Raw genomic sequence first — 17,934 nt, 5'->3', positions numbered from 1 at the left:
CAGAAATAATAAGCCATAGTAATGTGGTTTGATATTCTGATAACTGGCAATCGAAAGCGAGCAAAGGGATGTGAATGAGGTTAATTCATTTAAAGTCATGGGTGAAGTTTTGATTGTAATTGGAAAACCTAGATAAAGTCCCAGGGCAAAGATGGGAAGTCATGATGCCTAAAAAAATACAGCTCAGTTTCCTCATCTGTAAAAAACAAACAAGCAAACAAAAACCCCCAGATAATTCTACTACCACCCAGGACCAATGAGAAGGGGAGGAAAGCCAGGACAAATGACTGATTTTGGAAAGGGAATGAGGCAAATCTTGTATAAAGATACTTAGCAAATTTATTCTGTTATTAATACTATCATCATTACATTATTAGTAGTACTAGTATTTAAAAACCAGAGCGAAGTCCTTTCCTGGCAGTCCTACTCTCAGACCCTTAGATCTGTTTTGAAGATCAAATTGAGGGTCTAGGTGGGAAAGCATTCTGTCAACTATAATCGCAATTCAAATATTATTATTTGTTGAAGGTCAAGAAGATAAAGGTAGGGAGAGGGCGTCGCCTTATAGCTCAGTCATCTCATTGTAGTTTCCTTTTAGTTGATTAGAGGAAATGGCCCACATCCTGTCCTGATGAATGAGGACCCATCTTGTGTCTACTGCTGGTTTCGTGAAAGGATTTACTTGTATAAGCGGCAGAAACCTGAAGGTCAGCGTGAAAACTATCTGCAGAATTCTGCGCCCGAAACACAAAGAAAGATGTCAGAGCTAAAGAACTCAGAAATACTGACACATTCCTGGGCTCCCAATTCATCTTTCGGTCTTGAGATAAGATTCAGAATGACCTTCCCTCCGCAGGTGACTGCCTCACTTTGCTGGATTTTCTTTGGAATTGCTGTATATGATTCACATTTATTAAATTAATTAGGAGGCTTCACTGACTCAGAAAAGCTAGTTGCAGGCAAAATACTATCATATGAAATATTACATGAGGGGCTTCTAACCAAGCAAAGAACATCGAGAGGGGAAAAATCTCTTGAAACACTTGGCCGAAGTGGCCAAGGGAGCCAAGAGCGGTCACTCGATGCACCAAGAAAGATGGAGTCTCTTGGTCTGAAGACTTAACCATGGTCACCCTTTCTTGAAAGACAAACAACCTTTTCATTCTCTAAGGAATCCAAACTGAAGTATATGGAGACATGGGGGTTTATGGGAACCTCTTCCTACCTCCAATATTTCCATGCCGAACACGGCCCGCCTTCCCTCCACGCGGTCCCACTGCACCTCCCTTTCTCTCTAAGTGAATAATATTATGATCTCCACTCCTGTCAATCTCTACTGGTCTATTTCTCATCTCTTCCACGTGGCTAGAATTACCTCTGTTGGGAATACAATCATCATCTTCACCTAATGGAGTAATGAAACCATGCATGGAAACATGGTTTAGAAACTCAGAAGTGCCATCCGTCAGAATGACTATTACAAGTACTAAGCGATTAGCATGGTGATTACATGTTTGCATACATTTCTCTAAATTCATCTAAAATCTATACACTTCATTGTATGTAAATTATAACCCGAGTTAAGTAAAACCTACTTTGGGAAAGACAGGTGGTCAGGGTAATATCCACCCTGCTTATCATGTGGCAAAGGGGTACACGTCAAAGCAGTCCCCATTCCTATTCAAGTGATTGCAAAACACATGAATTTCCTTGATCAGATTCTCCTGAGACTTAATTTGAGGGATTTGCTTTTCTGGAGCAAGTGAGTACTCTGCTTTCGCTCCACTCTTTCTTAGGAGATACATCGCTCCATGCAGATGAAAAGGTCCATTAAGGAGACAGAAATACTACTGGGGCATCTTTTACTTACCACCCCCTTAACTAAACTATCTTGTCAGAAAATTTCTTGCAGTCATATTTCTTGCAGTCTATCTGCCTCCTAATTGGGGAACCAAGAGGGATCCTTTCTATTTTTGCATTTTCCGTTCCTCTCTGTTGGCTTTCTTAGATTGCCTTGACCCTCATAAAAATAACAATATCCTGAAGTTATATTCTGGGGCACTACATGCTGGCGATCGCAAGGAAACTACTCATCTTCAACGGCGTGGAAAGTTTGCAGACTTTACTTTTGCTCCTGACGAGCTAAGTTGCAACAAACTCACAATCACTTTGTGAAAATTATCCCACTCGACTTCCTGTGCTGCACATTTTGCCTTGTCATGGAACAGATTGTGTGTACGTTGTCTTTCTGTTAAGACCATCTGACCTTGGAAATGAGATGAAAACACACTAGACCAAGTGAGAAACTATTTAATACACAATTTCCCCTCTATGGGTGCCTTCACAAATTTTAATGAACAAATAAATATTTAAGATGGAAAAGTATGGTTAACAAATGTTTCAACAGCTGCCTTTAAACGCGACTTCACCCCAGGGATGAAATTCAGGAAGTGATCTTAAAATTGGAGACTACTGTGCCACCTGGTTGGTATCTAGCCCAAAATACCGTGAGGGAGTTGGAACCCAGGTGAGAGCAGATGTTAGGAACTAGATCTATAATATGAGTTTATGATCCAATATCACCAAATGAAAACTACATAAAAACACTGGGCTTTTCTCCTCCCAGTTTCATGATGTTTCTAGCCACCCTTGGTCAACCTCATTTTAACAATTCAGTTTCGACTTTGGAGATGAATATCCCCATTCTACAAGGTGAGAAAAAGGAAGGAAAGAACGTTTGCAGGAACTTCCCCATGACAGTTCTACTCAAGGTCGCAGCCACAGAGCAAGGTCCTTCAGAGGAAGTATATATTTACGTATGTACTGGCTTCATTCTGACTGTCCTCAGTCACTTGGCATTTTAAGGTCAGAAGAGGCCTCATTTCTCACAAGCTCGTCACTTAGGTGCCTCTGATTCAACTATACGAAGGAGAAATGGCCCAGCAAGTCTCTCTGGCGTGGCTTGAGAAATGGATAGGCTTAGGGTAAGAATCACAGACCAGAATACAGTACTGGATGGCCCTTCATAAAGATCATTTAATCTGGGGGTGTGTGTGAACTAGTTTACGCAACATGGGATATGTTTATGAGTCTCAGTTAATGTTTTCATTAAAAAAAAACCCCAACATGTTGAATCATTGGTGGGGGGGTGGTAATTCATGAAGTCTTTTCTACTCTATCAAATAGAACAATGTCCAGAAAGAAGTAGTCACTGCCGTTTTGCCTCAAAAATGTTACTATTTGGGGAATATCCAAGCCAGCATTCTCATCTTACATCCAGAAATTGGAAAGGTTTATTCCCAAATTTGACAAGCGCCATACCTCTCTAAGGTTGTAAGTTGCATGCTCTCTCTCTCATGAGACACACGATGACAGCAAGGTTATGAGAGTAAGTGACTTGCTCAATGTCATACAGGTTGGTAGCTAAGGTGTGGAGTCCATGTGATGTAGGTATTAAGCCACTGGGCAATTTATTCTAGAAAATCAAGACTTCGAGTTTAAGCCAAGGTCATTCTACTCTAGCACAGAAGTGGTGAGTGGCAAAGATAACAGACAGGGTCCACTGGGACAATATCCACTTGTGATTTCTCAGTACCAACCAGCAGCTATAGTTTGGCCTAACAAGGTCCACCCACAGGTCCCCTGCCATTACACAGTGAAATTGTATGGAAGTATTTCCCCCCTGAGATATGGCTTCATGCACTTCATCAGATTTTCTGACCACCTCCCCTCCACCCTACCCAATCCCGTCTACTCTCTCCAAAGCCCAGTTTAAAAAGAAAAGGTCAGAGTGATGGGGCTTCTTTGATGGGATTGTTTAGCCTTCTGCTCAGGTATGTGGGAGTTGTATAAACACGGCCACAACTGAATCAGTCCGAAGAGAGACTGTAAAAGCCACCAACCCTGCCCTACTGAGAATGGTGTCATGCTTGTGAAACTCAGTTAAAGCGGACATCTCAAGCAGCTGGGAGGGAAAAAGACAAACTGGACTCCATAAAACTTAAAAAAGAGATTCTTACCAAGAAAGTGGAAAAACAAAACAAAACCAAACCAAACCACAACCCACAAAAGGCAAGAAAATAGTTACCAATCATATATATGATAATTGTCTAGTATTCAGAATCTATACAGAACCCTTGAATGATATAGGACAACCCAATTTAAAAAATAAACAAGGGATTTGAATGAATAGACATTTCCTCAAAGAAGAGCTATAAGCAATCAAAAGCACATGAAAAGATGGCCAACATCACTGCAAATCAAAACCATAATGAGGTACCATCTTACACACAGTAGGATGCCCAGAACAAAAAAGCTAGATAAAAAGAAGCTCTGGCTAAGCTGTGGAGAAATAGGATTTCTCATCCACTGCTGATGGGAATGCAAAATGGTGCAGCCACTTTGGAAAACAGTTTGGCTATCCCTCAACCAGCTAAACATAGAGTTACCGTGTGACCCAGCAACTTCACTCTTAGGTACCTATTCAAGAGAGCTGACAACATAGGTCCACATGAAAACTTGTACAGGAATGTTCAGGGCAGCATTACTCGTAGCAGCTAAAAAGTAGAAACAACTCAAATGTCCATCAATGGATGACGTGACAAATAAAATGTGGTATATCCACGTAATAGAATATTACGTAGCTATAAAAAGCATGTACAACATGGATGAATCTTGAAAACATGATGCCACGTGAAAGAAACCAGCCACCGAAGGCCACACATGGTATTTCTTTTATATGGACTGCTCGGAAGAGGCAAATCCTTAGAGACAGCAAGTGGAGTGGTGGTTACCTGGGGCTGGGGAGGGAGGGTTGGGGAATGACTACTAATGGGTCTGGGTTTCTTTTTAGGATGACGGGAATGTCCTACAATTGACTGTGATGATGGCTGTGTAACTTTGTGAATATATTAAAAACTATTCAGCTGTACACTTTAAAAGGGTGATTTTATGATATGTGAACTCTACCTCAATTTAAAAAAAAAGAAGCTCAAGAGGAGAAAATTTTAGAAGGGAAGGGATTCGGGAAAGTTTGAACTCAATGGGGTCTTAATGAACTTCAGAGATCACCAAAAACAGGGTTTTTATAGTGGGCTCTGTGAAGCCTAAGAGATTGCTCAGAGTCCTGCAGAGAATTGTGGGTGGGTGGGGGGGGGCAGTGAAGAAACACAGAGGTGAAGACAAATATGGTAGCTTGAGCTCTGGGTTCCCTCTTCCTTGATCCCCTGGCCCCCCCCACCCCATTTCATACAGAACAGCTCTAATTCTATTTGTTTCATATAAATAAATGAAACCTGGTCTTCTTGGTAAGGTTTGCAGAATTGATCCCACAACTAAAAACAGCCCAAATAAAACTAGAAGCATGCTATCATTTTACAGATGAGGAAACTGAGGTTGAAAGAGACTGAGTGACTTGACCAGACTGGTTGCAGCATAGCCAGGGCAAGAGTCCCAGTGTCTGGATGCCCAAGCCACACCTTCCTCAGGAGGCTGTCCTTTGTACCTCAGCCCTTCTCCTTAACTCTTTGTGGACACTGAGCCTCTGGACCAGGGTTTCTCAAAATGTGGTCTCCAGACCAGCCAGTAGCATCAGCATCAGGGGGAATTTGTCAGAAATGCAATTTCCTGAACCACACCCCAGACCTATCAGAAACTCGTGGGGTGGGACCCAATAACCTGGGTTTTAAGAAGCTCTCTGGATAAGGCTGACAGAGTCTGAAATTTGAGAACAACCGCTCCAGCTCATTCTCATGCAGCAAATGGAGCCGGGCAGAGAATCCCCAGCACCTTGCCCTTGACCCCAGTGCCTAGAATACACTCCCTGGGGAAAGGTACCCACTAAGACAACCAGTGAGGAGCAGAAGCTAACGGGGATGGCTGAGGAAGCCGATTTGGAGGGGAAAGAAGGTTAGAGATGATCTTGCCAGGAAGAGAATACCACCAACCCACATTTAAAAATGGAAGGTGCCGAAAGAGAAAATAAATAACGAATAAGGAGCAAATATAATTTAGTAAAAATTCTGAGCGTGTTAAGGCTGGTATCGAAAGATCTGATTTAGGAGCAATTTATGCCAATTGGCAACAACACGAGAGTTGCCAGAAATGTTTCTGAATTAATTCTAAATTGGTATATGAATATCTAGCTGGCTTAAGGCCATCAGAGAAAAATGATCACGATAGTCTTTAATCAAGCCCAAGTTGCTGTTTCTTTCTCCTTTACATTTTAAATACCACTTGGGAATTGGAAACTTCGCAAAGGACTAAACTTTCGGTCAGGGAAGATTCACAATCAATTCCGTCTAAAGAAAACGGAAAGTCTGTGATGTCTTGGAAATTCAAAGCCTGCTGGCTGGGGGGACTGGGTAGCAGGGTGACAGAACATTATACATCCCGGAAGTTGCCTGATGTAAAGAAGAGTGTTCCTCTGTTGTCCAGATGTTCCAAGTGACAAAATGCACTTCAAATGTGAAAATGACTTGCTTTCTGGCAAACAGATCTGTTGGCGATGCCAGCCTGTTCAATAAGGTCATCGAACTTCATCTGACTTCAAGGAACTTTATGGCCACCCCCAGCTCCAGCCAAGAATCACTTCTAAGTGACTGGCATCACCATCAGCACATGCCTTAGAAATTTACTTAACAAACAGATCCCAAACATTCATCCGTGGCTTCATCCACAAATGTTAAGAGTGTATTTCTGAAACTAGCAGACCAGGGTAGATGGAAGGAATTTGTGAAGTTTTCTTCTACGTGATCGATAGAGAAGGGAAAAAAAAAAAAATCTGTATTTTTTTTTTTTTTTTTTTTTTTTTACCTCTTGGCCCATTTCCATGCTGCAAAGTTTTGTTGATTGAGCTTTGGCATCAACCATAACATTAAACATGGTGCATATTGACTGTGGGACTCGAAAATCTGTTGATCGACTGGTTTTTTGCAGCTTAACTTCAAATGCAATCCTGGTTCTATTAAAACAAAGTAGGAAAAGACCAATTCAGCATTCAGATGGCAGCAGGTGGAGGAGACATTTTCTGAGAGGTCAGTGAAAAAGAGAATTGAAGGCTGTAATCAGTTTCAATCGACAATGACTTCACATGTGTTCTTTTTCAAATGACTTTCCCGGCTAAGGAAGGCCTATTCACAGAGACAGCCACGCAAACCCCTCCTTTCTCGGCAGTACGTGGAACACCTGTAGCTTGGCGTTTTTCTGTCTATAGTTCACACGCTATGGAGAACCCTAATTGCAGGAGAATGAATGAATGAACAAAACCCCAATTACAGCATTATAGCATATATAAGTTCTCTCACATCGACAACTGCTTATCTTCAATCACTTCATTAAAAAAAAAACAACCAAAAAACAAAAAAGGAGCTTCTAATCTTCGAAAATCTCATAGGGGGAACTATCTTAAATGACATTTAATCTTTTTTTTTCTTTCTTTCTGATTTTAAAAGAGAGTGAAGTGAAAAAAAAATCCAACAAGCTTATTCTATTGCTTTAGAGACTAAAAAAAATAAGATGGCTACCTTTGGGGAGGAGAGTGAAATTAGAAGGCGTCATACTGGGGGACTTGCAGTAGGTCTGTTTGTGTGTTTTTGCAACGTCAGTTTATTACTTCGCAATAAGGAAATATTATTTTTGTAAGTAAAAACAATATACTTACCATTTCAAGAAATACGCAAAGGTGGAATCTTAATGTGATCTAATTTTGACCTAGGTCAAATTATGACCAAACCAATGTGTTAACTGCTCACAGGACAAACCTAGTCCAGCATATGGCCAGCTGGTAACACAGGTGTGAGATTTCACCCTTGATATCAACATTGTAAAGGGGACTGGTTAGATTTTTTAAAAGGTTTCGGAGAAGTGGGTCACATCATCACGTGCTTTTAAAGAAAAGCACCTGGTCGGGAAGAGGTTTTGCGAAAGCTCCCTTCGCCCGGTGCGTCCTTTCTGCCTCGTTCACTGTCGGGTTCTGGAGATCATGCAGCCACCGGGAAAGCATTGCTTTAAGAGGTATTTGTAGCAGTTTTCTAACAGTGCACAGGGAGGACCACACAGCTAGTTCGCTCAGGAAGGGATGCCAGCTTGCTAACACACCCTGGGTGCATGCAGGGAAGCCAAGTATAATTTCTAAGGTTGGAAGCCCAGCTCTTAAGAAAAAAAAAAAAAACTTAAAAAAAAACCCAACCCTTATAACACTCCTATATATTATATGATCATGTTAAAGATAAATGTATCTTGGCTTCTAAAGGCTCGGCGCACTGAAGTAGCTTTCTAATCGTGATGATCATTTTAAGCTACGTCGCAAATACATCACTTTCTGGTTTTGCGAAAAGGAGGCCTGATGGGCCAGGACTGCGTTGGACAGGTCCCTGTGCTGATCTTCAGAGGTTTGGGTGCCAGTTTCGGCCCAATCTGAGACATGGAAATGCTAAATCACTCCCTTACAATGAAATAATCGTCTTCTGTTTTCACAGGAGAGCTGTTCCCAGCCTGGGAGGGAGCGGCTGTGAAGAGAGGATGCCGAATGCAAGATGAATACGACTGAGAGGGGCCCAAGAAACCAGGGACGGAGGGGTCACTGCATCTACTTTGTCTCCGAGGACAGAGTTAGGCTGCCCGATTTGCTGTGGAGCATGGTGCGTGACACGGACTAAACCAGAGGCTCTGTGATTCCATCAAATGAATGATTTAAATTGCTTAGAAACCTGGAAATAAGGAGCGCCTGATTGACTTTTTGGCACTGCATGTTTACATCCAAGAAATCACACTCGTGTCCTTCTAGAACAAGGCCCTCTTGCTCTGTCCCAAAGAGGAAAGCAAACGTTCTAGGTTCTTGGTGTGGATTGAAAGTCTTAAAACATCCCCGGACTTTCTCATGTTTTACCCCCTTGAATCTGGAGGCCTGAGGGTGATACCTGCTCCGGTGTTTGCCCCTATCTGCTTTTATCTGGGGCCTAAATTTAAAAGGACATTTATGTGTCCCGGGCCAGGTGTACACGAGCAGTTGATCAACTTCTGTTAATAAAACGTTGCTTAATGGCTGCTTTGTGCCAAGCATGAGGCTGGGGCGTGGGGAGGGTCAGGATTCAGAATGAATTAAGATACACTCCCTTCCTCGGAGTGGCTCCCCCAGTTTGAGGCGGCTGATCTGTAAAGACACGTGGTAAGGGAGACAAGAGAGTCACCGTCCACCTTTCACATCCATGTCTCTTTCCTGTCACCCCCAGCATCTCCCTGTTTCTTACTCCCTACTCAGGACTCTGGCCTCTCAGAGAAGGGCATACGTGTCTGTCCGTACAGTTGCGAGCACAGATCAGAAGCCACTAAGTGTTCATTCTAGTGCATTGTAGCCGCTGGTACAGATCAAGGGAGACTGCCCTGCAAGGAGTTTCTGGTGGAATGGTTTGGCCCTAGGGAAAGACTTACTTTCCCTAAAATTGATACAGACCATATAAGAAATGGTGGAAATTCAAACCCCTAAGGAAAGACTTCGACCTCTGAGTTTGAGAGCAAGGCCTGCCTCTGGTTCTAAGAGTGGGAAGAAAAAGAGCAAAACACAAAAATCTCAATCACCGGGCCTTTAAGCTTCCAGAAGAGCCATTGGACACCTGCCCGGAGTCTCCACAGCGTGATTCTCGCCCCAGTTCCTGCTGAGACGCTCCCCTACCTGCAACTGCGTTGTTTTTTTGCCCTTTCGGTTTCCAGTTTTGACGCTGTTACTTCTCTTTTCTTCCTCCAAGACAGAAAATCACGAATTCCGACTGCTCTCAGCCAAACCCAGCCCCGATCACACACAAATGATCCATCAACTAGCTGGGCTGCCTGGGGGATTTTTTTTTTTTTTTTTTGAACACGGAGAAATTATGGAAACAGTTATGAGCTGGGAAAGAACTTGGATGTGTGTCTGGGGATAGAGAGGGTGATGATAATGATGTCAAATCAGACGGATTTCAGTTCTGTCTCCGATATTCAGAAGGAGACGCTCCCTGAGGGGAAGGGACGCGATCTCTCATTCTTCTTGATTCGCCAAGAACTTAGCCCCGTGCCTGGCACACGGGAGGAGCCCAGACAAGCTTTGCTGAATGGATGTGTACTGCCCTCATTTTTCTTCTCCTTTCTCAGCAAAGTCTACCTAGGAACTTCAAGGGCTGCGTTCCCACCTCAAACCTCTATGCCACGGTCATAAAATGGGCCACTTGTAGAAAATCAAAATGCACATGTCATGCCTCCTGCTCCTTTGTTGATTGATACCTAGCTAGATTCTGGGCATGGAGTGTGCGCTCCATTCCGAGGGAGGACACAGAGTGAGTGATGCTGCAGGGGTCCTGCCCACAGTGCTGGGAAGTCGAGGGATCCCTGCTCCCTGGCCTGGATACACTGGCTCCAGAAATGGAGCTGCTTTTTTTTCTCCCATCCAGCTATCCATCCACGCTCACACCCATACGTTTAACAAATATTCATCAATTAAATATTCTGTGCCAGAGTCTTCTGGATACTGGGGATACAGACACAAGAAGGACCCTCTTCTCATGCAGCTAAATGAAAAACTGGCAGCCACAGTGGGTTTGGAACAGAAGCTACAACTGGGTGACCACCACTCCAGCTGACTCGGACAAGCCGTCACCTTCCCCAAAACCCTCCAAATCATGGCCACCTCTCAGAATGGCCATCTTCCCGTCCCTGAGTCAGGGTCCCGTGCACGAGGTGTGTAGACCTTGTCCAGCCACCTAGGCTCACCTTTTGACACAAGATTCAATCATGTCACTCGCCATCAGCTTCAGCCGCTGCTCCAGGTGCTTCCCAAACTCTTCCTCGGGCCAGTGCAAGTCCCGAATGAAGGTCTGAAGGGCATCAAGTTTCCAGAACAGATCTTCTGAAGTCCCTGATCCGTTACTGGCAGGGTAAGAATCAGAAAAATCAGAGTCACCCACTGCCGGCCTAGGGTTCTGAAAAAGCTAACACAAAAACATCTAGGGGCTAGGGGGCTTAAGGCAAACATTGGCTTCCACATACAAAACGACGCGTGTTGGCGGTGGAGGTGGGGGAGATCTCCACCGGCCGATTTTGAGTTTTACCATACATGACTTGGTCGGCTTCGTTGGGCCAATGATTCCAGACCAGTGAGACGTCCCAGGGAGGTGCTGCCCCAGGAGGAGAACCATGTATGGTAAAAATCAGCCTTCTTTTAATAACCACATTAACATATGTGATGATTCAGATGAAGGCCACGAACCAGAGGGAGAAGTTAAGTCTCAACGGATAATAACTACATGGCAACATGCAGTTATTCAAGGTCAGGGTTTCATGCATTCCCCCGGCTCCTCTCCAGAGCAGGGGCCTCCCTCTTGGAGACTGCACAAGACTTTCAGTTTTAAAAGGACAGTGCTAACAAAGTGGTGGGCGAGGACCCGCTTTCTGCCTTGAAGAGCTGGGGAGAAACTGGGGTGACTCAAATCAAGACGAGTTCACCTGGAGACCTTGAATCCAAGATTCTTGTTCGGTTTGGTGATTAGTCCAATTTTCAGAGACCAGCCCGTGGCACGGGCCGTCCCAGGACAAGGTGAGGTCAGTGGGGAACGGAGGTGAGTGGACAAGGGATATTTGCAAAGCTTTAGGGCTCAAAACCTGAGCTCTTTGACCGTTGCACCATCTTACCCAGTCCTCTGTACAGATGGAGAAATTGGTTTCGATTCCTTTCTGTACAATGACGTCTAAGACACTTTTACCGGGGGCATCGACGGAAAGCCTGCGTACGGGAAATGCTTCACCTCGCGCCCTCTCGCCCTTCTGTGGCTGGCTTTCTCTTTTGTGACAACCCCCTTTGGAGCTCTGAGGGGTGGCCACCCTCCACCCTCTTCCTCGCATACCACTAATGCTAACACGGCAGTTTATCAAATGTCCAACATACCATGCATTACCACTTGTTCTGACATCGTCTATAGAAACAGATGAGAGTGGGTGTTTCTATTGTGACAGATGCCAGCTGCATTGAATTAATGCTTCAGAGAGAGAGAGAGAGAGATATAGCTCTAGTGCATAAATGCATACACAGCTACTGCGGGGAGGCGGGGGCAAACTCCCAACATGCCGGGAGGGCACCTACGGCCTGGACCAACAGGGTAATGCTTTCAAGGACAGACTGGCCTGAGGTCAGTAGTACGGAAGATGTATCTGACACAAAGGAGCAGGTAACATGGAAACACGTCCTTAAAATGAAAGGTGGCAAAGGAGGAAACTGAAATTATGAAAAGATATAGAATCAGGCATTTCCTGGTGGGTGACCGAGAATCTACGCCTTCTTCCCAGGTACTGCCATTCAGTGCTGTTCAAAAATGGGGGAACACATGGTTTCTCTGTGGAGAGTCCAGCCTTCCCCCTGTCCTGTCCTCTGCTCGGGAAAAAGAAACCCCAACTTTGTCTAGTTCTAAACCCCGTTTTGGAACTGCACGGTTGTATGTTTTAAATCATTAAGTACATATGAATGCAATAATTGGTATTTATTACAACAACATTTTGACACCCATCTGGTTTCAGAGTTTCAAAAAATTCTTCTAGGGTTTTTTTTTTTTTTCTTTGAAGAGCTTATTATTAAGTTTTGACATGAGGAAAAGAATATTTTCTTTTTATTTTTTAGATAAACTGTTAATGTTAAGGCAATAGCATCAAGATTATTTTGATTGCTGAGCAGTTACCAAAATGTGTTCCCACTCATGCCTTAATTAATGGGATGGAGACCATTATCTGCTTTATTACAATGTCTTGATTCATATCTTTTCAAAAACAGTGTTACAGAGCATGCACAGAAGGAGGTAAGAGAAGCTTTCAGATATTTATTTTTTTAAATTTTTAACAGAGACTACCTAATCTAACTTTTAATAGAGTCATCTTAGCATGAATATGATTCATGGGTTTTTTTTTAAAAAGGTTTTTTTTTTTTCTTTCCAGATACAAATTTTGGAGGTTTTAATTTGTCTTTAAAAAAAAAATTCTGACACATTGGCCAGATGATTTCGTTGTGGACTTGTGAGTGAATAGGGTTAAAAAAAAATATATATATATATATATTAGGCCGCTTTGGAGGAATCAAGTAGAGCCGTCATTTTCAAGTCCTGGCCCCTACCTGGATGACTGCAGAAATAAAAATGTTGAAATCCATCTTGATGAATGCGATTCTGAGATTTCAAACCATCACTGCCAGTTTCAGATCATTTTTTATTCCTTTGATAATAACACTTCCCTTTGAAAATGTGCCAATTTATTCTTTCAAGAAAAAAGCTTATCTGGCCTATAATTAGCTGTGGTCTAAGAAAAGGATCAAAGGAGGGTCGAGAATCGCTCAACCTTCTTTCACTCATTAAATCATGCATGTGGTTCTAATTTCATTTCCCTGAGGTAGGATTTTGGGGTGCTGGATCTTCCTGCTAAGGAAAGGAGGAGAGAGGCTTCACTTCCCAAGCAGAAGAAATGGCTTCTCAACCTCCACCCTTCAAACCGCTGGCTTTAAAGGGGTGACCTGACCTCCAAGAGAAACAAACCCCTCCCATTGCTGGCATCTGTACGGATGAGCGGAGAGACTGGCCCTACGTCCAGACCGCAGGTGATGCGGCTACCCCGAAATCTAATGATCTGTTGCTTGAATCTCGCATTCTCAAATTTACAGATCTTGCTACCTCTCAGGGCTCCGAACTGAATTATGACCTTGGAGAGTATCTTTAAATAACGTTTACATCACTAAGGCTGAGTCCATTCAGACATTTTCATTTAGCCCTGAACATACTGTTAATACTTCTTGCCATTTGCTGACACCAGAAATATGCTTTATGGGTTAGATGGTCTCTAGGATTTTTTTTAATTAAAAAAAAAAAACAAAAACCAACCAACAAGCCAAAAAATAGCTTCTAGGTAGGTGTGCTTTCCTCTCTAATTTGGATCAAGCCAGAAATGATTGGCCAGCCCAGCAAAGAGGTTTCCCAGACTATTTCTGGATGATTAACTCCCCAAATCATGTCACCTGCATTAAAGAAACAAAACAAAACAAAACAAAACATGGGAAGAAAGAATTCTTTTGCAAAAGAATTCAGGAAGTGAAACACAGTCCTCAAACGTTCAGTGGGCGTAAGACAAATTGTTAGCTCTGTATATATAGCAAACGCCTTACAAACACGTTGGATGCCAGAAATAAACAATATTGTCTCTGTATGATCAGCAAAATATGTCTAATTATCCATCTCCATCTCTGTTATATAGGATGTATAGAAATAAACAATACATATCCATGCCAAGATCACTTAAATTTAAATTAGAGCTAATGTGAACTGAATACACACTCAGCATCATATATAGCAGCCATCCATGACGGTGCCGAAAAAGTAGGCATTTGTGGGATGCCTAGAGGGATGTTAACTGGTAGATTTGGTACTTTGGGAAGGTTCACATTGGGTAGGTTCACATTGGGTAGATTACTGGTTAAACTCCTGTGGAAGAAACAGACAGAAAGAAAAAATACCATCACAGTGACAATGCAGATGTGGCAGAAGCACACGACAGTTGTAAATAAACCAGCTAAATCCACAGCAAGACAACAGCAAAAACTTAAGCGACACATTTCAGAAAGCAGCTTACGGATGGGGAGCTGTAGTGTGGCTCAGTCTTTAGAAAGAAAAGATAAAAGTGAATGGGGAAAAAAAATGAACCACAGAGCAACTTAAAAGCGTGGGCACTCATGGACCCCTATATACAATGATCGTATTATTTAGATGTCTTTGTGAGGGGCCTTCAGCTTCCAGATCCATTGCCATGAGGGTCTAGACCTTGTCTCGTACTAAGAACTTGAAGTTCATGGAATTCTTGGCATTGCTGTGGCGAGGGCTGCAGTGAGGTGGCTGGGACAAAGAAATGGTGGAGTTTTCATTTTCTTACTCTTATTTACAAATGAGTTTTGATAGAGGCACATTTCTTAAGTCGGATAGTAGATACAAGACAGAACAGGAAATTCACCCACTAGAATGCATACATAATGGCAATGGACAGAAATGGAATTCTTTCCAACTGCTACTTCTGAAGACAGGTGTATGTGTGATGGAGCGTCAGAGTTGACGGCCAAGATGAAGGAATTGGATCAAGAAGAATGATGAAGTTTGCATGATTTTTTAGAGTACTTAAAGAAAATGGAAACATCCCCTTCCAAACTAAGTCCAGTTACAATGGAGAAATGTTTACACTCCAAAAAAAAAAAAGGGGAAAAGAAAAGGATCCCCAAATTCAGCTCTTACAGTAAATTCTTTGACCACAAGTGGATTTAAAATGCAGCCTTCTGTTATAAGCAATTACCCTGGAAATTGAGATAAAGACTGGAAAAAGGGGTGACAAAGGCTTGTGGGGGGCTGTGGGTGCTCCCTTCCTGGATCTGTGTGATTGTTCCATGGATGTGTTCGACTTGTGAATATTAATCAAACTTCGTATTTTCTGTAAAAAGGTTAACATTTAAGTTAAAAATGAATAAACAGTTAAAAATTGTGATCTCATATCAGCTTTTTGTGTTTTGAACAAAGATTCATCAAACGGATGGGATGAAAGAGAGATGGATGGCTTTATGAGTCAAGAGAGAAAATAAAACCAAACAAAAACCCCCAAGCGAATCAACCATGTCTCTTGGGAGGGACTGTATCCTATACTGCTCAGCACGCTGGCACCGCGTGATTCTGTAGTGGCATTTTAAGGGTGTTCCATCCAGCCAAAGTCACTGGCACGGTGGAGCCCAGCCTAACTCTGCATCTGAGAGGAGCCTTCCTGTTTAAGTGGAGTTGACAGCATTTTGGCAAAGAAGTTGAGGTTTTCTTTTTGGATCTTGCAGGAGAAAAGCAAGTTTTGCCAAAGCAGCTCTGCCCCGGGCAAGCTGTATTTGACTAACACAACTCTTGAAAGGGTTGGAGCTGCCTCTGGGCTTGCTTTGGGGGCCAAACCTCCCGAGAAGTCCAAAACTGTGGACTCTGGACACAGTCTGGACACCCGTCTCCCTCTAGAATCAAGCTACCTTTTCATGATGGGAATACAGCCCTGGCTGGTAGATGGAAACACTTGGAATGCAAAAGCGCCAAGCTGGTATTCTCTCCCTTAAGGGAAGCAGGTTATCTCACAGGTTGGTCCTTTACACTTCGCGACTGGGGAAAGCCAACGACACTTTTCTACCTGGGACAAAAGGGCGCTCTCGTGGGAACAGTCAAGGGAAGATGAGCTAAAGCTGACTATTACGCGGAAGGGAAAAATGGAACTTTTCCTTCCATGTTTCTCTGTTTATCTGGGGAATCTGCGTTTGAATTCGGTCCCTGGTGGTTCTCAGTCTTCAACACTGCTATGTAACAAAATCGTTGGCGATTTCCACTGAGACATGTGTAAGCTTATATAAGCAAATGTGATCATTAAATGATGCACACGCTGAATATTGATCAAGGAATTAGGAGATCTTTCGAGATGGCAGCCTGGAAAGTTAAAATGTCAATTCTGAGCAAATTAAAAAGTAGCTAGGAATGAATAACACATAAATGGATGCAAAAGCAACTTAATTTAAACATATGAGCGGATGGTGGGGACACAAATTAGAAATGAGCTTCGTTTTGCACGTGAAAATTAAAAAAAATTATATTAATCAAAACATATTGTATTTGTAAAATATGACATTTCGGCTGGACTGCTGCACTGAATTCACAGGAACATTTCCTTCCTATGATATATTATCATGATCTACTTTTAAAAGGCGGACGAAACATGCTTGCTATTTCTGCTTTTAGCAAAATAGTGTAGTTACTGTATTACTGATGTTATTAAGAATTCATCTGGATATTAATAACTTACATTAATAATCAGAGAGGCAATTTCAAGCATTATATGTGACTAATACACATGTGAAAAGGGGGAATTTTCTAGGAGCACTCAGGTCAGACCAGGCCTGAAGCTGCTGATGGATATAACAAATTATCATTTTAGAGGACCCGTTACCAACTACCTAAAAATAAGTCCAGCATGCTTCTCTGTGAAAATTATAATTGGGTATCTCTGGATAGTGTACGAGTGTAAACTGCAACCTTAACAACTGATGTATGTTAAAAATCAGACTCGTTCATCTTGGGGACTGCGGAAAAAGGATCACTCCCATTCATGTCAGAGGACCCTCCACCCCCACCCCGGAGCACTGGATTAAAAGATTCTCGTCTGCTCTCTCTCCTGTGGATGAAAGCCACAAATGTGTGCATTTCTCCTCATTTCTATGGACGGTAAAGTCATTCCTTACTTCTAGGATTCATTCTAATAAGGTGATGTCTCTGTGCAGAGAGGACACGGTTGGGTCCTAAAGTCTTCTGCTTTAGATTTGTGGATGGGTTAGACTTCAGACACAGAATGCCTCCCATTTAGCGAGCCATTTGTTGGCTGAATGTATGTAGTACATCCCGCCTTCTCTTGGTGCTCGGAACCCTGAACCCTCTCCCACTGCTAACTCACTCTTGGGTCTCATCCTTACTCTGGGGCATGGGGCAATCTTAGATATCTTCCTAGAGTTTAAGGGGGTATTTCTCAAGCTTTAATCTATTATCACCACCAGACCCCCACAACTGCCTTCTCCATGAAAGTTGAATACCACCAAGATATCTGTTCATGTACTGTATATAGACCTGCGCTTTATATATATACATAAAAAGTGTAAGATTTTTTTTTTTGTTGCTGTTTATTTGCCTTTCCCCTGCCTCCAAGAACCAATTTTCACCATCCTTGGGAGCTGTAAAGCCCCTGTTTAGAGTGTGTGACCTAGAGAATCAAGCTCTAAACTTCATGGGATTTTTAGAATCTCCCAACTGTCCCCCCAATTTTATGGCTTGCCTCTGGTATGATCCATGCTGGCCCAAACCGAACATTCACGGTTTCTACTGCCTACCCCCT

General features: G+C 42.8%; 1 protein-coding gene across 8 annotated transcripts in view; it reads right to left on the bottom strand.

The window, feature by feature from the left end:
* Positions 1-17,934, bottom strand: part of CADPS (calcium dependent secretion activator) — a 418,935-nt gene that overhangs the window by 70,018 nt on the left and 330,983 nt on the right. For 5 of the 8 annotated variants that reach the window (XM_064496352.1, XM_064496353.1, XM_064496354.1 and 2 more), the window contains 3 exons: positions 14,331-14,477; positions 10,741-10,896; positions 6,814-6,961 (listed from right to left, as the gene is read on the bottom strand). In XM_064496352.1, the coding sequence (XP_064352422.1) occupies positions 6,814-6,961; positions 10,741-10,896; positions 14,331-14,477 (451 nt within the window). The remainder of the gene's footprint in view (positions 1-6,813; positions 6,962-10,740; positions 10,897-14,330; positions 14,478-17,934) is intronic. The other 3 variants (XM_064496356.1, XM_064496358.1, XM_064496359.1) reach the window with 1 other exon arrangement.

Source organism: Camelus dromedarius, chromosome 17, assembly GCF_036321535.1.
Source record: "Camelus dromedarius isolate mCamDro1 chromosome 17, mCamDro1.pat, whole genome shotgun sequence".
NCBI lineage: Eukaryota > Metazoa > Chordata > Mammalia > Artiodactyla > Camelidae > Camelus > Camelus dromedarius.
This window is presented reverse-complemented; position numbering and strand designations above follow the sequence as displayed.